At 28.4% G+C, this 25,990-nt stretch overlaps 1 protein-coding gene across 1 annotated transcript in view; it reads right to left on the reverse strand.

Moving 5' to 3' along the window:
- The window catches only part of LOC107457018 (lachesin), a 221,079-nt gene that overhangs the window by 73,230 nt on the left and 121,859 nt on the right, over nucleotides 1–25,990 (reverse strand). Inside the window, exon 2 of the mRNA XM_016075047.3 lies at nucleotides 11,535–11,638. Within this exon, the coding sequence (XP_015930533.1) occupies nucleotides 11,535–11,638 (104 nt within the window). The remainder of the gene's footprint in view (nucleotides 1–11,534; nucleotides 11,639–25,990) is intronic.

The raw sequence follows: 25,990 nt of genomic DNA on the forward strand, positions 1-25,990 counted from the left end.
AATAGCAGATATATATATATATATGTTGTACTTTATGAGACACTAATTTTGTATGTTATTATATTATTGATCAGTATAAGAGAATAAAAATTCTCTTATTGATTCTAAATTCTGTAATTAAAATTTTCTTAAATGTTTTTAACAAAATATTTACGTCTTGTTTACCTTTAATTTGCGCAATGTTATATATTTTTTTATTCTCTATTTTGGAACCGTCCTTGAACAGCTGACTCCATTTACGGTGTACTGCTACTAATGTTCAACTCCGTAGCCTTACAATTTGGAATCAAATCCAGAAGATAAGGGAACACCTGGATCGAGTTTTGAGAGAAATTTGCCTTCGTGGAGGACCTTTTGATCGAACTAGCTTGCATTTGCGTTACATGGAGATGATAACCTCGTAAAAAATCCACGGTTAGCCTGATGGCAATGGTACTCTAACCCATGATCCTTCTACCACTTGGGATATTCTCCGTTACCACGGTAGTCGGTGCGAGTCGGGTGTGGAATTCGAATTGACCGGCATTGATTTGATCGAACCCGGTTCACCTCATTGGGAGGCTAGTGTTCTACCCCCTGAGTTACCACCGCTCATGCTAAATAGTATAATAACTATTTGCAACAAATGCCTGTAACTAATTTCTAGTAACTTCTTATCAATTACAGCAGTTTACGGTAATTACAATTACAGCAATACGCAGCAAACTACACTAAAAAGTACTGCCTCTCAGGGTGTAAATCAACAGTAAAATTAATTTTTATCAGAACATGCTACGGTGAAAAAAATCTGATATACCGTAATTTTGTGTTTAATTAACGTAACATTTCAAAAATTAATCTAATTAAATAAATATTACTTTAAAAATTACGGAATAAAATTTTATGGTGAAAATGGGGGATGATGCACTCTGTGTGCCAATACTTCATGGCATAAATTAATTCGGAATATTGTGCAGTGTAGTAAAACGCATTTGGTCCTACTATTATCAACCATTTGCTCACGTTTCCCAAACTACTTATCAACACGAGTTTTTTGTAGTTCATACTATTAATCGATAAGATTTTAGATAAGGCAGAAACTACCAAATTTTGATATTTTAAATGAGTTTTAAAGTAACATTATTGGAAGTAGAAAATATTCATTACGTAAAGTAAAAATGGAGCTTTTAGGCAAATTAGAAATCGTGTAACACTAGAATGATCAGAAGTTGGGATGGGATTTGAACCCGATTAATCAAGTCATATAAAAAAAATCTCAGGCAATTGCACTGCACTCAGTTAATTATTTTTGGAATTAATGAGCAAGAAAAAACGAAAAGTGCCACACAGGTTCTTTCGCATTTTTAGTGTCAACACAGTTCAACTCTATTTTATAACGTTCACTAGACAATACTGAATTGTATATTTAGTAACATTTTGAAATCTTTGAAAAAACAGGAAAAAAAATACTTAGTTTCTTAGACTAAAATTTCATATCACGATCGGAGAAGTGAAATTACTGATGCAGACTCGTCGATCACGCTACTGAAGAGAAACAAATATTTTATTTGTTCTTCTCAGAAAGATTACGCACTTTTCCAAGCATGAGATAAAGTGATAGATGGTATAGGTTACAGAAAAAGGACATTTTTTATTCAATAAGTATAGTTTATAACTTGCTTTTCCACAATTGTCTTTTATATTGTTTTATTCTAAAAAATCTTACTATCTACCGCATGTTACAGTACTTCGGAATTTTAAAAAGCTACCTAGCGGTTTCTCTTTGCTACATTTCAATAACGAAATTCCTGACGAAAAAAATAAATGTTGTGTGATATTTATTTATATATTGCTTATTTTATACAGCATACAGAAACAGAATATGTTTTATTCTATTTTCTTAGGTGCAAATTCTCCTGAATACAAATTTGGAATTTGCGGTAACTGCTTCTTTAATAACTTTTACCGGAAACATTATTGAGTGATGCAAGTTGATTTGATTACTTCGCTGGCTCAAGCTGGTGTTCATTTAATATTTTTGTTCAATAAATTTTTGATGATTCATAATTTATCATTTTTCGAATAAATAATTCAAACATACCATATCGATAAAAACATAGTAAAAAAATACTACCGAGTTCTTTCGAAACAAAAGTGCTGTGCCTGGTTTAGTAAAGAATACTTGAATTCTTACAGAGTGGAAATAAAATAAATTTTTATTAATAAGTCAAAGTTATAAGTCCACAAGTGCGCTTTCACTTAGTGATTCACATAATTAAGATGTTTTTTTTTCGTTTTTTACAAGAAAGAATTAATATACCAAAAACTTGGCATAATATAGAAAAAAATACACTTAAGGAACTTATGAAAATTAAAGCAGACATTATGACGTAGATTAAGTTATCTAAATAAAGTGTACCTCTTATATAGTAGCTAATATTGAGTATTTTGCAATCTAGTGTTTTTTTCTCTCTTTCTAAACTTTAAGATTTTTTTAAACGAATAAAAAGCTCCACTCCCTGCTCAATAAATTCTCCAACCTCCGTATGTGCTTCACATTATTCATTGTTTTCTTCCTTTGAAAGCCAATATTTACCTCCAAAACTCAGAATATTTTGTTTTCATAATATACCCTTATTGAAGCTTTGCATTTTGTTAAAATTTTAATTATAACGAAATGGATGATTTCCAGGATTTAAAAAATATTCATCTGAAGTTGGAAAAAAAACGTTTGACCTAAAGGAGACGTTTAACCTCAGAATGGGTGTTTCAATAGGAGGAAATAAATTCGAGGTAATTTTACTCATTGGCGAAACTGTTAACAATTCATATAGGGGACGGTTATTAATCCTCTTTATTAAGTTTTTTTCTTGTGAAATTTCATTACAAATGCTAAGATTTATATCTGAAAACACGTAATCTCTCTCTCTCTCTCTCTTTCTCTCTTTTTTTTCTACTTTTGATTGACATCTACTCGAGTGCGTGTTTATAAAATAAAAAAATATATAGATCTCGAGAGGGAAAAATAAATTTCATGCAGCAATAATTTAACAAAAAAAAATTTAAAGCAGAAAATCTGAAAAAAATTAGAAAAAGAACTTAAATTTGCAAAGTTTTTATACAAATTGGAATTTTAAAACTAAGTTATCGCTAAGATCCTAATTAATAATCGCTTTTATTAACTTTTAATTCCGTAGTTACATTTCTGTGGGCTGCAGATTGACAAAGCATGGCACAAAGAGCTAAATTCCGACAACTATAAACTACAAAAATTTGTTTAGGTTTGCAAATTGAAATTTTAACAGGGCATTAAGAAAATTTATGTGACGGCCAGTGGTAAAGTGTTCTTGAAAGGAACTACATAGATTATTAGGACTAGAAATAATGAAAATATTTAAACAATTTAGAGAAATTGAAATTACAGTTAAATCAGTTAATGCTGTCAATTAGCTTTGGGGTAGCTTAAATATCCATTTTGGAACAGAACTATTACAGTAAACTATTACTGAAACTATCACTTCCATGACATATTATTCACGTTTGGTTTGAATAAATATAAATACCTATATGTAAAATTCTGTTAAAATGTCTTTTGTGTCTTTAGAATTTCAGAATTTAATATGATGCATCATTTTTCATTTGTGAAACAAATATCTTTGAAGAATATTAATTAACATGTCTCAAATTAATATTTTTAAGTTAATCAGACACTACAGGTAGACAAGCAATTTAAATTTTTAGTAAATCTGTGTTATATAATAATTCAATACATACAAATAAATTTTTTGATTATATAGAATTCGTTTATAGGTTTAATTTGAATGAACTTTGAAAAAAAGAAGTTAAAAATTTTTTTGGTTGTTTCNGTTGGAAAATTAGAATAAAAAGTTATAAATAGATTTTTGTTTTCGATTAGAGGCGACAGTGAATTTATATGTCTGCATAATAATGAAATAAAAAGAAAGTATCCGTTACATTGATCTGGAAGAGAAGAAATAAATATTTTATGTTCGCTTAAAAAGATTAAGTTTTTGATTTATTTTAAAAGTAATTCTTCCATTAATAAAAATAAGCTTAAGTAATGAAGGATATTTTAAAAGATAGAAAATAAATATGTGTATGCCAATTCTGGCATCACATATATATATATATATATATATATATATAAAATATTTATTAAAATTTAAGTTCTTGTTTGCTACTACTTTGCTTTTGTTTATTAAATGTTGAAGTATTATGTAATCGATTCCAAACATACTAAAATATAAGTATAAAATATTCTGTTGATAGATTTAGTATACAAAATTTATAGATATTACATATATTTATATATTTATATTGAAAGCGTTACCAATACTGAGCAGTCTTAATAATGGATATAAGTGTCGTACAGCCTCTCGAAAGGATTATTTATGTTAGCAAATTACTTGATAGTGGTAAATTTCGACTATCACCGAGTTGGCAGCAAGTAGTAGCATCATGTCCAGTGATGTTAAATGCAACTAATCTCTATTCAAATTGAATGAACTATGATGAATTTGTTTTGTAAAATTTAATAATGTAGAGCCACCGGAAAGGATAAGAACTATTAAAAAAATAAAATAACTTTAGAAAATTAGCTTTATTAATTGCTTTGATATATGCATTTCAGTTTTCTACATGATTTCGCTACGTTATTCTGTCCTGATTTATTCATTTTTTTTATTCACCCAGTGCGAAGAACGGGCATTCAGGTAGTATGATCTAAAATGATACTTCATTTTAAAACCTGATAGAATTACTGTAGCCTACTGCTGCTAAAAAAATGTTTTGTCATTTCCCGTCACACGAGGAAATAAGTCTGTATTTTCAGAAGAATCAATTTTATACATTTTATTTAATTAAAATTAGTGTGGGTTAGCAGAAACATAATTTCAACACTATAATAATAACCTAATTCGTTTGTTTTTTAAAAACTCCAGTTGTTTGCATAAATGAAACTCAACTATCAAAACTTTTAAAAAATAAAACTGTGAATAACTCTTTAAAATCATTGCGCTATATTTTTTTACTTTATTTTGCTTTCTGTTCTCCCAATAATTATGATGCGAGACTTAAACCCAGTGCAAAGAGATCGATTACTCTCTGTCAGATTTCGAAAATTTGATCAGCAACGTCAGAATTGGAGTTACAAGTACCGAAACTTCAATGAGCTGAAGCCATATGATTGGGAATTTCTCTATGGACTAGGTAAGCATTTTTGAAGGCGTATGCTGTTTTTGTACAGTTGTTATTGTTTTGTAATGCGGAATAAAATTCATATGCTGCAGTGATGCTTACCACATTAATGAAATATTTTTTTCTTAAAATCAAATTAATGAAATAATCATATTACTGTTATGGATGATTAAAGTGATTATATTAAGATGATTATATTAAGTGTAACATTTTAAGTTAGATTATAATATGCGAAATATTTTGTATGGTGAGGGTATTAAGAATTATTGAAAAAAGAGTCACACATTAAATGGCTGAAAAGATGAGAAAGAAAACATTAGCAAAAAGCCTTAAAATTTAGAAAAATTAAATTTAAAGTACAGTGTAGAAACAAAGCGAGTGCCACAAGATCAGGCAGAATACATCAGTTTGAAAAAAAAGAAAAAAAACAGGGAATACTTTAGTTTAAAAAAGTATCATTACTCACCCATGTTGCAGCAAAATAAAGGACGTTAAGAAATAAAACTGGAGAACGTTTTGCAAAAAAAAGAGAAACATTTATTTGTTAAGCTTTATTGCTAACAAAAATTATACACCAGCATGTACACAACAAGAAAATTAAGAGCAACATTAGTTACCACTTGGGAATAAGCCCGGAGAGGAAAAATGAAAATTAGTGAAGACAAAAATTTACTGAATGCTAACTAAATCGATGGCATCTCTTATGCTGTCTTTTAATGTTATCTCGTTGGTGTTGAAACCAAAAATGGCTGAGTCGGGAAAACAACTGTGCATCCAATGAGTGTTTAAGTTTTTAATTTAAAGAAAGTCAAATTTGGCAACAAAAAGGTAAAACTAATGACAAAATTTTATCTGCTGAACCAGAGATGCAAGACGAAAATGAATATACTAGAAACTTCGGTCTTTACAGACAGAGGATTAAAGTTACCTGATGTTCAGATATGGACAGCAGGTGTTAACATTCTTGGGGAAGCTGTTGACTGCTAAATTATTCTTTGGCTTAAACAGTTGGTGAGAGGATTCTCTTACACAAAACATCACACAGTTATACAAAAGAAAAGAATGCTTTGCTTAAGATGGCAACAATACAAAAGCAACATCAACGGAAACCATTAACAAACAAGGAAATGCCAGGGAAAAATTTGCGAAAAAAAATAAGAATATTTTTACATTTTTGTAGTAAGAATCAAACTAAGAATTTTTTCAAATAGATATTAACCATTAATCTGAAATATTTAGTAAATACAGCTAGAGTATTAATATGAAGTATTTAGTAAATACGGCTATGGCTAGAGTATTCCATGATGACATTGATCACATGATCACATTAAATTATTCACATTGTTTATTGAAGTTGGTTTTTTAAATGATGTAGGGCAGACAACGTTGACTAATGGCTTTTGATGTTGAATAATATGCCGAAATAAAAAATAGAAGGAGCATTCACATTTATTATATGTATGATATTATTTGTAATTCAAATTAGCTTCAATGATTAAAAATTAGTTTTATTTTAAAGAGATGATCAAATATTCTAGAATATGTACACTCGTTTCAAGTATAATTTGTATCCAAGTACATTTGATGCTAATCTATTTTTCAATCCATTCGTAATAAAAACTAAAATATCATATACTTATCCTATATTGTTAATATAAAATGCATAATCAAATAAAAAACTAACCGCTTCTAACATTGAAAAAGAAATATCTATTTATTTAGGCATTTGTCGCCACAGCAAATCACACAAATATTCTTCCTTACAAAAATAATTTAGCGGTTTTTAGCAAACCAAGTAGTGCCGAATACTTTTCATATTTATTTAAAATGCATTTATAAATTGTCTGATAAAATTAATTATAAAACGCGCTAAGCAAATAATACCTCTTAATTGTATGTAGAATTTTAAAGTATAATTTGGATACATAGTTACAACTCACAGCATTTTATAAGTATACATATTAAAGGCATTTTATTCATTAATGTATAGTTTACATTAAATGCGTCATGGATTGCTGAAATACGGTAATATCAGACAAACTTTGGTTTCGTTACCAATTCTTACTTACAGAGCAGAGCATCAAGCATAAAAGACAGAATGTGTAGCTTGCCAAGGGAGACTCATTAATATAGTTTTCGACTTCAACTCAAAAGAAATTCATAAATTTAAAACATAACTCTCAAAAATTCATGCTTAGCGACATTTCAATTTTCAGATAATATTAGTGGGGAACAGATTTTTTTGTTGTTTCTTGCGAGTTTTTACAGATCTTAGATGCTCGCTCATTTCAAAACTCCTAACTACAGTTTTTCTATTAATGATATCGTTAGTCTATTATTTCCTAAATGTACAATTTTAAAAAGCTTATAAGTAAGAAAGGGTCGCATAAATGTATCGACTAACTTTTGGGAGAGCTAGGACTCATCTTTAGGATTAAAGATTGCCTAGAAATCCAAGCACGAAAATATCGTCTTTCGCGGAGAGTATGCTTCCTCATTATGACTTGTTCAGGATCACACGAAGAAACAGTTCATAAAGGGTAAAAGCCCTAGCAGTGCATGACATTTCAGGGCGTGGGTTTCTATACAATTTTAATCCTGACAATGCACTCGCCTGGAAGATTTAAGTGGTCTGGTGTTATATATAACGTTTTTAAACTTACATTTCGACAAAAATATACTAAGATTATTATTTTCTAAGGATCTGTAGCTTTAGAAGCAAAACTAGTTTTCGATTTTAAATCCTCGAACCTGAATTAAGCAAGACCAAATAATTTGATTAAATAAAGCAAAAAAATTTTCAAATTATAGTTAAAGAAATACGAAGTTGAAACTATGATTTTCTAATAAAAAATTATCAGCATTAACATATTTGAAATTAATATTGAATCTTTTTGAATGATAATTAAAGGAGCTCTTGGATGCTTAATCTCAAAGTTTACACTCAGCATTTAATTTAATTCATATTTTCTTAACATGATTTTTATTGTTTTGGAGCTTCAAATTGAAGCTTTAATTTCAAGCATTTTATTTTAGAAAAAACAAAACTTGAGTGTAAGTGTCATAAACATCATCAAAATATTGCACGAATGCCTATGCAGACAGAAACAACTTACAGACGTGATTTTAACATTTCCAGTCTGACTTGGTAAATAAGCAAAAATAAACAGTTTCTTTTGCAAGCAAATGCAAGGAAGATCGAAAATGTATTATCAAAAGTATTGTATCGAGAAAAAACTACTACTAGCAATTCTTTCTTATTCGTATAATATTGTTTCCGTCATTTCTTTTTGTATCTTAAATCTGTTTAAGAAATAAAATTCAGTCAAGAATAATGTGTAGTCATTTTATACAGAAAACGCCTCTTTTACAATTTAATTTAGGAAAAAGTTTAAAAAGAAATATTTTCTTAGCATTTATAACTGAATTATTTTTTTCAATTCCTGCTATGAGTTCACACTCTCCCTATTTATATCTTGTTCAAATTTTCAATCGTTAATAAAATAGTTTTTATTCATTCACTCAAGTTCAAATACATTTTTTTAAACTTCTAGTGGATGACACTTGAGATGTTAATACACTTTTTTCAAATATTAATTCATTAATTAAATTTAATTAATTAAATTTAATTAATTAATTTTAATTTTATATGGAATGAAAAAATTCTCTTAAATAAGATATTTAGCAGGATATAAATTAAGAATAAATACCATCAGTGGCGAAGCATGTAGATCGAATTATTGTGATTCTGTCATATGTATATAAATTTTTTTTATTTCCAATAAGCTGCACAATCGGTCTTGCCAATAAGCAGACCTAGTGCGCTCTCCAGAGGTGGTATCCACTCTTTCAAGACCACCACAATGGGTGAGATACCGTTGGTCATGTTAATTTGGACGTCTAGTTTCTGCCGCACTAGATGGCAGCACAGAGACTCTATTTGGATGCTAAAGTGCACTAGGAATTTAATTTTGCCGGAAATGCCATGAGCCAATAAGGCACTCCAGGGATCTTTTACATGTCGCATAATCATACGACATGGCCGGTGAGGATTTTCTGCATATGTATATACATATTTATAGTAATTGGAATTATTTAATAAAAAGTTAGTAAAATAAAATTTTTCTTTGTTTACCTAAGTAGGAATTGACTGTAGAGTTTTATTTTTGAGATTTTATTGTAGAGTTTTACTTGTTATCACAATAATGCGAAATCGACAAAATTCATTTTCAATTTATTGTTGGGTAAAAACTAACTAATGCGTATGATAAAATCACATTCATGACTATAATTTCTGCGGATTATGTTTAAATACTGAATTAAACAAAAACATTTTCAAATAAGAATGCTTTAGTATCTAAAGTCTAATTCAGCTCTTACATTATAAGGTATCACTTTTAAGTACCAGTTCATAAATAAAAATACGGACAATTAAAAAGAAATTCTTACTCCCAAGAAAACTGAAAGAAAATAAGAAATGACATGGATCTTAAGAGGATTAATCGTTGATCATTGATCATTGATCGTTGAAGTATATTCTGATAGAAGAAGGCTAAATCAAATTTTATTTGCGTTCGTAAGACTTACACTGTCCCTTGTTCAATTATTAGACATACTTAAGATTCTATGTAAAGTCTTTATTATAAGGCGATAGTATGTAGCTTTATTATTTTTACGCGGCTGAAATTGGTTTGCATTTGTTTACCTTCGTGTATCAATTGGTTAACATTGTAATACAATAAGTTGAAAATAATTACGAAAAGGAAGTATGTAAAAAATATCCTGAATAAACACCCATTATATGTATGTTTAAATACGAAGTATTAAATATGAAGTATTGCATGCAAACTCGTGCAAGACATGTCATTATTAAAAAACTACCGTGTGTCTGAAAATTACTATAATATACGAATTGCTATAATATACTAATATAATACCTCATATAATAAATATTCTATATTTATGTAACATATCGTCTAATTTATCAGTCGTCAAATTTATATTAATATCGTCAAACTTAACCAATTGATACACGAACGTAAACAAGTGCAAACCGGTTTCATTCACGTAAAAACAATAAAGCTGTATAGTATCACCTGATAATTAAGATTTTACGTAGAATCTAATGCGTCTAATAATTTTGCCAAAGACTGTATGATATTCGTTTAATATACCAAACTGAAAGCTCGGTAGTTGCCAAATTTTTTAATAAAATGAAGGAGTTATGAGCATTATGAGCATTTATGAATGAGGAATTATGGGTATTTACCAGCAGCCATAATAAGTAAATTCCACTAATTATCCAACAGGATTACATTTTAATGCACCCTAGCGAGATTATATTTTTAATGGACTCATTCATAAAAATTAAAGCCATTTTAGTTAATAATTAAAAGTTTCTAAAAGTTATTTTTATTTAAATGTCTCAGATTAAAAATAAAGTGAATTTTTTTGAAATTCGCTTTAAGTGTTAAAATCTCATTTATGTGTGAAAATAAGCATAAAATTAACTAATTAATCTTTAATCACACATATTTTGCGACACCTTGCACCCGCATATCGTATGTTTATAGTAAGGACATTAAAAGGAGAACGATGATCTTTAATATAGCTTTATGCACAGCATTTCTGATCAAAAAATTTTAAATTTATACAGCATTAAATTAATGTGGCAATTAATGTGATGACTCTCTATGAATGAATCTACACTTGTTTTTATAAGAATTTTGAGGACGTATATTTTGACAGGTATCTGTGATAAGTAAGCATAACTTGTGGTAAGTAAGCATATCTGAAATCCAATATGACTCTTATATGAACATGCACCGAGGAACTAATATAAGGATGGCTAGATTTTTTAATGTTGCTCCTATATAGGGGCAATCTTGGTCTTTATGGGTCCAATGTAGGGCGTATATTGACTGATTAATGAACATAAAATATCAAGTGAATCTGCCAATTCTATATATTGCCGATGTTGGTTGTAAAGTGCTGGTAAATTATCGGGTAAATCAGACAATTCTATCTTGCAATACTAATATCGGGAAAATAACGTTTCTTTGAACCCTTATTGAGCCAAGATTGGTGAATGTTGGTTCAATGGTGGCCCTATTAATTTTGCTGCTAGGAATGTCGAATATTTTCAGCGAAATAAATTTGAAATATTTAAGATGGATATGATTTTTTATACCATAGAGTAGATCCATGAAGAATGAAACTAATGTCAAGAAATGATATTTAAAAAAATAACTAAAATGGAAAAACAGTTTTTCTTAATTATTAATTATGGTAAAAAGAATCTGTTTCTTCGCAATAAAGTAAATATCAATTGAACTTACTCGATAAGACCCAAGGTTATCTACAGCACAACTGAGGATAGCTTCTTGTCCTGTTGCAACAGTTACATTTGGAATTGATTCTGTAAATTCTGGTTCTAAATCCTCTGAAAAATAAATATCTGGATAAATATCTGGAAAAATAAATATAAAAATCTAGAATAAATGTATAAATAAAAAAAATATCTTTCCAAATAATGAGTCAAAAGTTAATGATATTTCAATAAATATTTCGAATATCAACGATGTATGACATTAAACGGGCTCAAATTTTGCATTTGACCATTTAAAATTAACTACTTTAAAGTTATATAAAATATTGTATACCATACATTTTCAAAAATTTTTCAGTTATCATTAAATTAAAAAAATAAAAATATTTTATTATTTTTAATATTTTTATTATTCGGATGGATTTCTGACCTTCCATATTTTGGAGGTCAGAAATCCTCCCGAATCTGTTAAAAAAAGGTGTGTTATTCAGAGAAAGTACGTTTGTCTGACTTAAAATATTTTCTGCACTGTTTAATTAGCATATTTTTGGTTTTTTGGTTACCCTTTTGAATCATTAAGAATGTGTTTTAGAACGTGAAGTTCCGGTCATAAGATCCAAAGCTGTTAAGTTCAGTTTTTTTATTGTGCACTATACACAACAATTTTACCAAAAACTGTTCGACAATAATAAGAGTGCAGACACTCAGAAAAAATTTCCACATATTGATTCGATACTGTTTTAAATATACTTATTAAAAAATGAAATGTAATTTATTTAATTTTTAATAATTGCAAAATATATAATAATCTATATGCCTTCTTAAATATGTTAATGATATAAAATGCTGTGTGAAATGGTAAAAACATAGGTCAAATTTTAATAAAAGAACGTACCTTTCGGTTTTAGTTTTTTATTCGGAATATTAATCAAAATAAGTGAACTTATTGATATTAGAGAATAATATGAAGAAAGGATGATAAATACATAGTATTGGTAATTTCTGCTAAATAAAGGATGAGATATTTTGTAAGCTTTTAAACTTTAGAAATTTTTATTTATTGAAAACTAATTTCTTTTTAAAAAAATCGAGCTTTTCCAATGCTAATTAAGATATTTTCACATAAATATTTTTTGGTCAATAAGAATGCACCGACCACAACAAGAAAATGTTTCAAACAATTACTTTTTCATGCTATATAGATACATATTATTGTCTCCCTAATTTAAATAGCAGGACATTCTGTATTGGTCATTGATGAAAATCAAATGACAAAGCTCAATTCTGCTATATTCTATATATAATATATAAAGTATCTAACAATTTTTAACTAAATAAAATTTCGCTGTACAACTTGTGTCTATATGACAGACGTTGTGATACCAGAGAAGAACTGTACAAAACTGTGCAGACTGTAGTTTGATCCTCAATGTCTACTTAAAACCAACATATTTGCGTATCAATGGGCACAAAAATGACCACAATGCAAGTATCATGACTTTGGTTACAAACGAGTGGAACTTTTGCCACCATATATTTCCTGGCCCACAATGGACTGCTGCGGGCATGCTCTACTTTTATATATCTACTCAAGTTCTGATAACATTTTATCCATCGGTAGCATATTTATCCTAAATAATGATTTTTTTTTCTTGATAAATGAAAAATTCAATTCATAGTTTCCTGCTAATTAATTTCAAATAAAAAAATAAAAAGTCCGAAATATTAAAAAAACAACGATAATAACAATTATTATTATTATTAAATTATGTAAATAAAGCGAAAATTGTTTGAGACTGAGAAAGTCCACCATTTAAACTTAATGTAAGACTTTGAAGAAAAAAAAGTGCACTTACTTTGCAAGTCGACAGAATATACAACTTTAAAATAATCAGTTTTAACGGAAAATTAGACTTTCGACCATTTAGATTTTTGTTATTGTCAAATATTATTTTACTATATTTCGAAGCATATTTTGAAGCAGCAAATTATTTTTGAAATGTACCCATAAATTTAGTGCTTTTTCTTACCAGCACGAGACAATAATCCGTAATTACTACTCTTTAGTTTTCTTCGGGTACAGTATTCATCGCGTTTTTCACATGATCCAATATCAATTGGATTATCACAGGGAAAAATAAAAGAATTGGTAATCTTTTAATCAATTTCTTAATCTTGTTATATACATAATGTTCTTAAGGAATAAATGGATTTCGATTACTCAGGACTAAAAATACCAAATTTCTTCAGAATAAAATTGTTTGTTTCGTATTTAAAAACTATTTTTCCATTCGAAACTTTCGCTTAAATGTTATTTTGAAGTAGCACAAAACCCTCTAGGTTTACTGTTTAACTTGTTTTTGCCCAGTTTTAATATCTAATTAATTGGAGGAAAATTTTTTTTTTCTCTACTCAAACTTTGTTGACAGGTATTTAATTAGCTAAAGATTAATGTTGTCAAAAATATCAATACTGATAGACCAGGAATTTTTATATTATTAAAAATTAACAAGTATTAAAATTAATAACATTTATATCTCGGTTTAACGTTATTCAGATTTGTTTCGCCATCAGCTACATTACAAATAGAAAGTTTTGGCATTGTTATCAAAACTTATGTTTCAACTTCTGTTTAAACTAAAGAAAAATGAAAAAAAATTTTTAACAGCATTAACACATCGAAACGTAAAAACCTGTTATATATAAAATGCCTTACCTAAACGTGATTGGAAAATATTTAGTGCAAAAATGTTTTTATGTTTCTTGGTATATAAAAAGGCTTATAAAAATTATCTGCTTGGTAATGCTTACCATAATAATGAATAGCTTGTGGTTGTGCAAACACAGAGTAATTAAGGTTATATTTGGTGCAAATTGCGACTTCTGACATTTGTGTCATTATATTACCTATTCTAGCAATTAATCAATCTGAAAAAACTTAGATTAATCTAGAAACATAAAAGAAGTCTGGAAAATTGCCGAAAGTGATGACCATAAGTGTAATACTATATTCACTGCTCTGAGAACAAATGCATGGTCAAAACTACCAGAATATGGTAAAATTTACCGCATTTCTGGCTTTACGGAAACTCTGAAAAAAATTTATGTAATTTTTAATGAAGGCCTTTGGCTAATTTTTGGTAAAATTAAGGCAAAGAGGGGATTTTTTGCTATTCCATTTGGTAGTAAACGTAGTAAAACTAGGTAGAGTTTGATAGATTTTTCATGATACTTAAAAAACTTACTTACTAAATTTGGTTCCAGTACCAGGGTTATGATTTTTTTTCCGGAAATGCCATTATCTTATCAGATTTTATCGGTAATTTTATCAGAATTTTTTCCTCCTTCTGCAAAATATCAGCAATAATTTTGCTCATAAATTTTTACTCACGAGAAAAACATACATATAGATTGTACAAACTTTTAATTTAATATTTTCGTTCCATTCACATGCTAAGCAAATTCATTTTTCCTTTTGATATTGAACCATTAAATATATTCCTATCGTCAATTGCATAGTTTATGAAGTATTTTGTGTATATTTAAAAAGTAATCTGGGAATTTAGGTTCACCATACGTGATGACTCTACTTAACTGTTCATTAAGAATGGACACTACGTTTTGAACTATAGATATTTATTTACATGATACCTTCATATGATGATAAGCAAAAATATCTTTATGAATAGAGAAAATATGCATAAAATGCATTCCTTCTCAGTGATCTCATGTTTGAACTGTTTGTTATTCGAAACATATCCTAAACAGAAGAATTTTTCCGACACATTCCCCTAAACACATTTATATTTCTCGAACAAAACTTTTCGTTTCATAAATGCATGTTTTGAATGATAATCAGTCGAAAGAATCCGATCCATTAGAATTTAGTTTGGAATTGTTTAATATTTTGAATCTACATCTGATTAAATTTTTTATGCAGAGTAAATTTACATATATCGGTATACTTAAGAACTATTATGTCATATTTACTAAAAAGAACTTTTTGTGATGAAAGGCTCACAATAAATTAAAAGTGTAAATCAAGTTCCAATAAGTGCATTGAAAATTTTTAGTTTATCTGAGCATAGTTACTTCGCGTTAATATTGATTGCTAATATAGATTTGTTAATTAGCATTATCTAGCTAATTCTTCTAAACTATTTTATGAGCAATAGTGGCTCAGGGGATAGGTGTCACCTTCTTCAGAAAGTCTGCCATTTTCGTCTTCACCTCTTCTATAGACTGAAAATGTACTTTTAACTTTTGGAAAAGAAATAGATGTAGCATGGCGCGAGATCTGGTGAGTACTGTGAGTGTTCGAGTAGATTAATGCGCTTGTCCGTCACAAACTGTATTACAATTGAGAGCATTGAACACCGAGCATGTCCTGTTTTTTGGTATCAGTTATGCGCAAACCTTCGTCATGCACAAGTCTGCGGTTAAAGTTTTTCTAATTGTTTCTCCGTCAATGTTCGCCGTAGCTCTATATCATTCAAACACTCAGTTCGTTAATTTTTGTAATGTTTTCATGCGTTCTTGAAATCAATATGGTGATTTACAGCACACTCATCATCTTTTACAATCACATGACTTTGCGGATCAAAACATCCAAAAATTGCTAACTTTTGAACAGAAGATAAAAAAACAAACACAATTAGTTTAAATTCATGCCATAACTGGGAATAGTACATAATATTTTCCATCTGTCTGAATAACTAAAATGTGCTTAGTGTATCACAAAATATCCAGCATAGTAAACAGATCTTTAAAACAGTAACCATGCAAATTATAAGTATGTGGATACTTCTTTCAATCAGTTAACTTATAAGTTGTTTGAAGTGATAGCCATTGAAGTCATAGTAGATTATTCTATGACGACACAGATTGTCACTTAAAAAACATTTTGACTGAACTATGTATTTTAAGCTTCGTTTTTTTGCAACTAAATTAATGCTATCGCTCCTGTTTTTGTTTTGAGCTTAGATGCATTATAAGCAGAGAAGGTCAAACTTCATTATAGAACAAGATGAAGTTTGATGGTAGAAAATGAACTTCTGAGTAAGTTGTTTTCGCGCATGAAGAGTTAGTTGTTTAACAACGATGTCAAAATGTGGAAGTTTATGTCTCCTAAGGAAGAAGAATGAACATTTGAAAATAGTTGAAGTCAGAACCTGTCACAAAACTAACCATTAAAATGTTATCCTCTCATATTAGGGGATAAAGTTTCAACTGCAAGTTCATATAATATAATTTCAGTTAACAAAACTAAAACAAAATATTTAAAAACGTTTTCCGTTGTGCTAAATCAGTAGCTAAGAATTTGTTTAGAAAGTTTGTGACTTTACTTTCCTCGGTGAGAATATTTTTATAGCATTAAAAAAGAATATGGAAGATATTTTAAATGCACCTCTAAAATTAATAGAATTTATAAATTACACTTTTCCAACATTAAAATGCTTAGTTTATTAATTTTTTCGATTTTCAGAAATATATTAATACTCTATAAAATAAGAAAAAATCACTATTCTTTAAAAAGAAAACCTGTAAAATATAAATCACTTAAAATTTTAGTCGCACTCTCTTTCAGAATAAAGTTTTCATTGTACAAAAACACTGTAAAGCTATTAAAGTAATCATTAAGCAGCATTGGATATCTAACTATTAAAATAACTTGCCTTAATGTGTGGGCTTTTCAGAATCTGTAATGTTACATTATATACTTTCTCCATAAATGATCTAAAGTAGTTTTGTGAGAAAAAAATTATTGAAATAAATGAAGCTACAAACTTCAATTTTTTTCAATAACAATGAAAGGGAAGACAGTTTACGCTGCCCTCAAATCACTGATTGGTGAGCTGCTGTTATTGAGTTCCATACTGACAGCCGATTAAACAACCGGCTTGAATAACAACAAGGTGCACATTAATTTTGCCTCATTCTCGTCTGTTCAGGTGAAATTAGAAAAGAGGGGTACCAGCTTAGGCACTGTCCTTCCTTTGAAAAAAAATATCCTTTAGGCCTGGCTTAACCAAGCTAAACAACGTAACAAATATTGTAGTAATGGCTCAAATATATCCATAAGATCGCGCAAGTTAAATATACCATCCGTAGTGAAGTGCGGAACTTCCTAATTGCAATCAGCTCTCAGTGATGAGAGGACAGGTTTTTTTTTACATGCTATGATACTAACAATAATAGCGATAAATAATAATAATAATATTTTTAAAACCCGCGTTTTTGTAGTGAAGAATAATAATTAAAAAACAAAATTTGAAAAACGAAAAGCGTGGAGAGCATGAAATACATAACAGTAACAGTATGTGTGCTCATGAGAATATGTATATGTGTATCTGTAATTGTATCTGAATGTGGATGTGGTTGTGCATGTGTATGAGTAAGAAAGTGTGTATATGTATGTGTATATGTACTGTTATGTATTTCATGCTCCCCACGTTTGTCATTTTTCAATTTTTTGTTTTTTAATTATTATTTACCACTAATAAAACGTGGTTTTTAGAGAAAATATATATATATATATATNCAAAACTTTTCAACTGACATATGACACTAATTAGAAATAATCGAATCGACAACAAAAGACAGTCACGAAAATATTAATTTTTCCTTAATTTTAATTTTGTTTTACTTTGCATGACTTTTTTCTCCTCATTTTCATGCATTGTCACCCAATTCTGAACTACGTGCCAAATTTGAAGTCTATAGCCTGTCGGGAAGTTAGCTTAAAATCGATTACAAAATTGTTCCCGAACAGACATACTCGAATGTAAGTTGATATAAACGTGGTAAGATAACAAATTATTGTCGATAGAGCCGTGAGGGCTCAAGAGATAGAGCGTTCGCCTTTTAATGAGGTGAATCAGGTCCAAGCCAAAGCTATAGCTGATCGATACGAAACCGCATCCGGTTTGCAGCAACCACAGAGCTGACGTGCAATATCTTCAGTGGTAGCTGGGTGATGGATTAGAGTCCTTTTGCCATCAGGCTAAACGTGGGAGGTTCTCATGATCTTCCTCTCTATGCAACACAATTGCGGATTAGTTCCATATAAAAAGTCCTCCACGAAGGCAAATATCTAGCACTTGATCCAGGAGTTCTTCTGGATTGGGTTCAAAATTGCACGGCTACGAAGCTGTACATAAGTAGTCGTAAACCCAAAAATTGTGTCAACTGTTTAACTGCGGTAATAAAAATATAATTTTTGACAGAAATAACAATAATATTAAGAAGGTTATTATGTAAGGTGTTGTTGGCTACGAACTGGAAGGAGTGAAATGGAGAACGCCCAAAACATCAGATGAGAGAGTTTTTAATTTTTTGCCTCTCCAAAAAAATATTTCTCAACTAAGGTTGTTAATCGTTATAATCCTCAAATATAGAAGCATTTTTTCCAAATTGATAAAATTGTACCAAATATTACTCAATATTACGAACTGAGGTAGTAAGGAAGACTAATATAGTCATTCATTTGCATTATTTTTCCCTAGTTCTTAAATTTATACTTATTTTAATAATATTAAAAAAGCATTATAAATAACGAACATAACAATAACATGTTGCATAACTTAGATATGCAATAAAAATTATATTCTGCATTTTGAACTAATTTATAATCATTAATAACAGATTAAAAAAAAATTTATTTCTTCTTTTTTTTATTATTTAATCAATAAAAGAATGGGGATCACGTATATTAAACTGAATTATACTATTAAAATTGCTTTATGTATAGTAAAAACAACTCGTGTTTCGAAACTTAAAATACCAATACTCCCCATTATTTAATATATAATATTCATTATAAATTTACGTGACATACTTTCGTGCAAAGAAAGTGTTAATATTACGTTCCCTTGAACATGTCAATTTTTTTTATATTAATTCTGATTCCTGAACTCATATTCCTCTGTATATAAAAACAAAATGAAAAAAAAAAAACATGCATTACATTATGTAGCGTGCTATGGTCATAAAATCGTGACTTTTTTCACAAATGTAAGTGAATAGTTTTTTCTTATCTTGTTCAAAGTAAATTATGAGATTCATGATCAATAAGCAGGAAACATAGAAAAAAAGATAGCTTTTTTCTACCTTTATAATAATCAGTGCGTGAGAATGGCAAAAACTTTATTTTTTTTTCTAATATTTCCCTTAAAGTTCCGCATGTATAACAAGAATATTACATTATGCTTGTATGCTTGTAAACAAAACAAGTTAAATAGAAACTAATTTAAATGATTTTTTTTTTAAAAAAAATTGAAAATAAATAATTCAAAGTTTAAAAGAAAAATTAAAAACATAATTTATAGCGCCTTTTCATTAATTATAATTTGTGAATTATCCAGTTTGATAAGTTATTACCTTGTGCATATCCATTTCTCGGGCAAATCTGTCGTAACAAACCAATAAGACTCGTTCTTTATTTTAGTATAAACCCCCTCACTACCCTCGATTATGCTTCACGTTATTGTTTTGTAATCTGCCAACTTAGACTTGAAAATCTCATTGTTATACTTTTTTATTAACTTTTTTTTTATTTTCTTCTTAAATTTTTTAATATTTTTTTCATAAATCTTCATTTTAATTCTTTATTTTTCAAAAAAAAAAATAATAATAGTAATAACTTTTTTTTTACAATTTTTTTTCTTGTCTGTATTGCATTCTTTCTGTTACTAATTTATGTATGGGTACTATGTACATTGCGCAAAAAAAAAGAAAAAACAAAAAACATGAAACAAAAAAAAAAAACGGACCACTCTGAATAACTTTTTTTCTAATGATAGTGTCGTCACTTTCTCGGATCTTCTTGATCAGATCTTCACTTTCTGGGACTCAATCTTAATGGTTTGCGGGGGTGATCTCAGATATGCTAATTAATTTTTGTAGACGATATTTTAAGTTACGAAATCGTACAAAAAAACGTACTTTCTCTGAATAAACTTAACTTTCGACTGATTTGGATTTCTGCACCAAAAATATACGGGGTAGCCGCAATCAAAGAAATATCTTTCTTATAGTTTGGCCAGGAGAGTGATCCAAAGTTTGGACCATTTAATGTTATTTTCATTTTTGCATATTTTGCCAAATATCGAGAATTTTAATTAAAGTTTATGATTTTTTATTATTTTACTTAGTAGCAGTCGAGAAATTTTTGAATTGTAAGCTATAAAATTACGTAATTTTAAAGTATATAATTTTGCATGGCAAAATAAAATATTTGAGCGAAATTTGTCAAATAGTTCCAGAGAAATCGAAATTTAAATATATGGCCTCTTTAAAATTCAATTTCTCAGAAACTATTCATCAAAAACGGGCCGCCCTGAATAATTTTTGATCTAATGATCGGATATTTGCGCTCTAGGATTCAATCTTAGTGGTCCAAGGGGGTGACCTCGAATATGGTGAAAATTGCAGATATGGTGATATGATGCAGACGATATTTTAAAACGATATAAACGATAAGACGATATTAAGACAAATATAAGGGGTAGCCGTAATCAGGGAAATATGGTCCCCGTAATTAGGTCAGGAGAGCGATCGAAAGTTTGAACCCCTTATGTTATCATATCATATGTTAATTTTATTTTTCACTTGTTTTGCCTTGTCTCAAGCACTTTTTAAGAGAATGGAAAATTTTTTGCAAACAATTATAAAATTTGTTTAACTAAAAACAATTCAATACAAAAAAAAAATTTGTTAATATTAATTTTCTAATTATTTTATCTAAGAAAGGTTGAAATAGTTTGAATTGTAAGGTCTACAATTTTTTGCATTATTTTAAAGAACGTAATTTTAAATGGGGAAATACAAAATTTGAGCGAAATCGGTCTATTAGTTCTTGAGAAATTGAACTTCAAAGAAAGACATATAATTAAAATTTGATTTATTAGGAACTATTTGACTGATTTTGTTTAAATTTTGTCTGTGCCCATCTCAGTTTTCTTGACCTTGGGCTCTGAGGTGCAGGAGCAGATGTTCCGGTCAGGTGGTCAGCCGAACGCGGAACCCCCCAGTGTTTAGTTCCCAAGCGTGCTTGGTACTCATTTATCAACCCACTGAAGGGGTGAAAGGCTGAGTTAGCCTTGCCCGGCCCGAGGATCGAACCAGGGACCTGTGGCACGACAGCGCTTTTTTTTAATCATTAATTNTATATTAGAGCGAGTGTGAGAAAACAAGTGAAAATTTTCCATATTTAGCTCTATAGAAAGGAGTCTGCAGCAGTCAGTTTGCTTGCTTGAAATTGAGAATAGCATTGCAATATTTCTGTGCTCCTAAGAAATTTAAATATGCAACATATTACATTTATTCAACGGAACAAAATGTAACTCATTGCAATAAATATGCTATACTATCAATTGAAAATTACCATGCATCTGTGTAAATGAAAAGAGCTCTTTAAAATAGTTTCTAACGCATTCCTATCAGAAAAATTATTCATAGAAGCGTAGGTAGGCAATAATAAAGTAAATATGTATTAGATGTTAACCTTTATTGTTAAAAATAAATATTTTCCATATTGAAAAAAAAAATTTAATAAATATATCTCATTAGAACCATTCATATCATTGTTAAAGTGGATTGTCGTATAAAATGGATCAAAACCTCGTGAGACAACAACTCCACAAAGACATAATACGTTTCGAACCGGCTTACAATAAATATAAGCATTTTATAAAGAAAATAAGGGATATTGAATATTTATCTCTTTATTGTTTTTCTCCATATAAATTCAGTTGAGAATTTTATATTGAACAATGACACAGTCGTGAAATGGATAGTCATTACAATTCAAATTCGACAGTCATGGTCCTGATTGTATGTCAAATACAATGCTTACTTGCTTAGGAAGATTAATATACTAATCATTTCCTATGAAACAAATGGTCATTGCATGTTAAAATCAATAATTCTGATTAAGCCTTTTATTATATTCATTCAAACTAAGGAGAATATATTTAATTCGTCATTGAACATAAATTAAATTAGCTTTCTTTAAATCATAAGTTTATAATTATTGATTTTTTTAAAATTTGCTATATATAAAAAAAATATAAAATCACAACTAAAAGATCAAATTAAAAATAAAAATGCTGTTTAATTATTAACTATAGTGTAATAGGCCTTTTTAAATAAAAATTAAAATATTTGTTCATATTTTGGTATTTTAAGTTATGTATTTATTTTATTTAAAAGAACTTAGTATGTATTATTTGACATAGTTAACATTTTTGATTAATACTCGATAGTTATATTGAACAATAAAAAAATGTCATACTGCTTTAAACTATTTTTGATATGAGATGTTAAAGTATTGCATTAAATAAGACGTATTATGTGGAGTTAAAAAAATATGTTAAAGTTTTAGAGTATTAGCAAGCAGTAACTTTGTTTCCTGATGGTAAACATTTGCTAAAATTGTTGCTATATTTCATATACATGGCAAAAATGTTAACAAATTTATTGTATTAATGTATATATGTGTAATATCTGAGAATCAAAATTTTATGATATTTGCATTGTTTGAACATTTTGAGCATTTTTTAGGTGTGGTGTTCTTGCAGGGCATTAATTTCAAACTTAAATGAAACTTTAATCGCAATTTTCCTATGTTTGAATACAATTATATATTATACGAAATCTGGAGAAAAAACTAATGTTTCAAATTTAAGTACTTATTTAGTTAAATACATTTCAAGGGCATATTTCGCCATTTTAAGAGCATTCTTTGCTATCTTTTTTGAGATATTTTAGGATGTAAGCACTGGTTTTAGTAATGTCATTTGTTTTACAAATTTATAACAATACTTAAAATTTTGTAAGCTGATTAGCTTTAACTTTTTTAGAAAAAAATGTTTACATTTTAAATAAAAAACTATTATAAAGTATTTAACTTAAGAAGATAATCATTGCCTAAAAATAGAAAACTACTTCATCAATTTAAAGTTTTCCTTATTTTTTGTCATTTTAAGTTTTTTTCAGATTTTACAAGTAAATGCAAGAAATTAAAAGATTTTTTTTCAATTTTATTTGGACGATTAAAGTACGAAGGTACTTGCAAAATCATTAAGTGTTTTTTTTTAAATATTAATAAGGAAGCGTTTAAAAATACTATTTTTTTCTCTTTCCAGTATTTTTAAGCATAACATAATGCAATTTGACAGTATTCATGTTAAAGTATTTTTTATAACATGTAATTCCTGTCGAAATTTATTCAATAGCGATCCACTTTTCTTGAGTGCTACTAATGGATTTGTCATACTTTTCAACGTCATTTCTAGCTAACTGCAGAAAAAAAATTAACGTGCCAAAAAAAACATTTACTGCTTGCATGCTTCATCTTACTCCACAATTTAAAATGATCGCAAGTTCTGTATTTTTTGTACACATTTTTATCCTTTTAGGATACAGTCAGCTTCTATTTCACTCTTGTTTGAAGTGGGTTTTATTACTTCTCTTTAGTGCAAAGTAACATAATGTGATTTCTTTTAAACTTACGCTAGGTAAGTATTATCGTTCTTTTCTTTTAGAAAAAAAAGAAAGTTTTTAAAAGATATTTTATGAAGGTAATTGTTTCATATTTCTCTAAATGTCTGTCGCCAACGATATTATGTTCGAAAAGCTTGTACTAATTTTTCGTATTTTATTTACTCCCTGTATTTTATGATTTATAATTACACATTAAAATTTCTACACTACATCATGCCTTGTAAATATGGAAAATGTAACTATTTTTCTTTAATTAGGTTTTTGAATTCATGAAAATAAGAAGATAAGTACGCTTATATGTTCGAAAAATAAAAGGTAATGTCTTAATGAGAGAAAAATATTAAACCATTTTTAGTAATTATCTAGTTAAAAAACAATCTGGTGAAAAACATAACTATGTGATATTAATCATGATTTAGAGTTTTATGCAGAATTTATTTTGCCACCATAAAATACGCCCTTAATTTTACATTTTGAAGAAAAGTACTAAATTTTACATAACAGACAAATATTGTTTTTACAAAAGAACAGTTCAGCAGTACTCCCTAATTTTAAATATTTCACAAAAAAAACATTTACAATAGAATACTTTAATATTTATAGTAGGAAACATTTTATCCTAGAGAAGGAAAAACTTCTGGTTAAATTTCCGTACTGTAGTTATCAAATTTCTGGTTTGAAAAAATAAATAACAACATAATACTTTTAATAAAAAAAATCTATGGCATTTAAGCCATTTTTCGGATCATATCGTAACGGCTTACATGAAATTCAAGTTTTCAATAACATAGTTCCTATCACCTCTCATTAAATATAAAATACGAAAATAAAGGGAAAAAAACCGAATATGTATATGCATCAAAAGTTGCAAGCTTTATCAGTTTAAATAGAAAAAAAATGTGTACGAATGAGCATTTTCTTAGGCAACTATTAAAAAATTACGTATATATCTTTTTTTACACTTTTTTTTTTATTATTACAATTAAAAAATTACGTATATATCTTTTTTTACACTTTTTTTTATTTTTACTATTAAAAAATTACGTATATATCTTTTTTTACACTTTTTTCTTATTATTACTATTAAAATATTACGCATATGGGCTATTCCATGGTAACTTACGTTACATTCACAGAAACTTTATTGCACTGAGAGCTTAGAAGCAAAAAAATAATACTAATATACAATCTAAAATAAAGTGATTTCATAAAATTACAATCAAAACCAAAAGGAACCTAATTAGAATAATTAATATTTTTCAATTTAAGTAGTGTAAAAATCTAAAACTAGTGTGGTAACTTACGTTACTGAAAAGGAATGGTATAAATTTGCAATATGCTTGAAGGCAAAATTCTGTTCTTATACAAATGTTAATTGATTAGGATTATATGTATCATTTTACTGACAAGTTTAAATATTTATTATGCCAAGATTTTAGATTTTATTTCAAAAGTTAAATTAAATATGATTTTTTAAATGGGTAACTTACGTTACAGTAACTTACGTTACGAAATTCACTTTGTATCAAACTTTTATTCCAATAATGTACAAATGCAAATTAGGATATTTAAACAGTATAGTGCAAGGGAGAAAAAGTGTACATGAAGAAATTTTTGATTTACACACTTGATTCACGCATTACTGTGCAAACTTATAATGTCCTCTGTTATTAACTAGTACAGGGAGCTCAATTCTTTTCACCATGTTTTCTTTCTGGCAGAATATTCCATCTCTTTTTTCTAGCTATTTCCAATAGATTCCCACTGCAGCCATTACATAGACTTTAAATTCTTGCTCTTCAACAGACATTACCACACCAGGATACAACATGTCCTCGTATCTAATCGTATACCAATCCCCAGATTTTATTTTGCATTCCTCATTTTGTTTCTCAACATCTTTCACTAAGAAACCCTTCTGGTATGCCTTCTTGTACTTTTAAGAGGTGGATCTGCTTAATG

The sequence above is a fragment of the Parasteatoda tepidariorum genome, chromosome 3 (genome assembly GCF_043381705.1).
Source record: "Parasteatoda tepidariorum isolate YZ-2023 chromosome 3, CAS_Ptep_4.0, whole genome shotgun sequence".
Taxonomy (NCBI): Eukaryota; Metazoa; Arthropoda; class Arachnida; order Araneae; family Theridiidae; genus Parasteatoda; species Parasteatoda tepidariorum.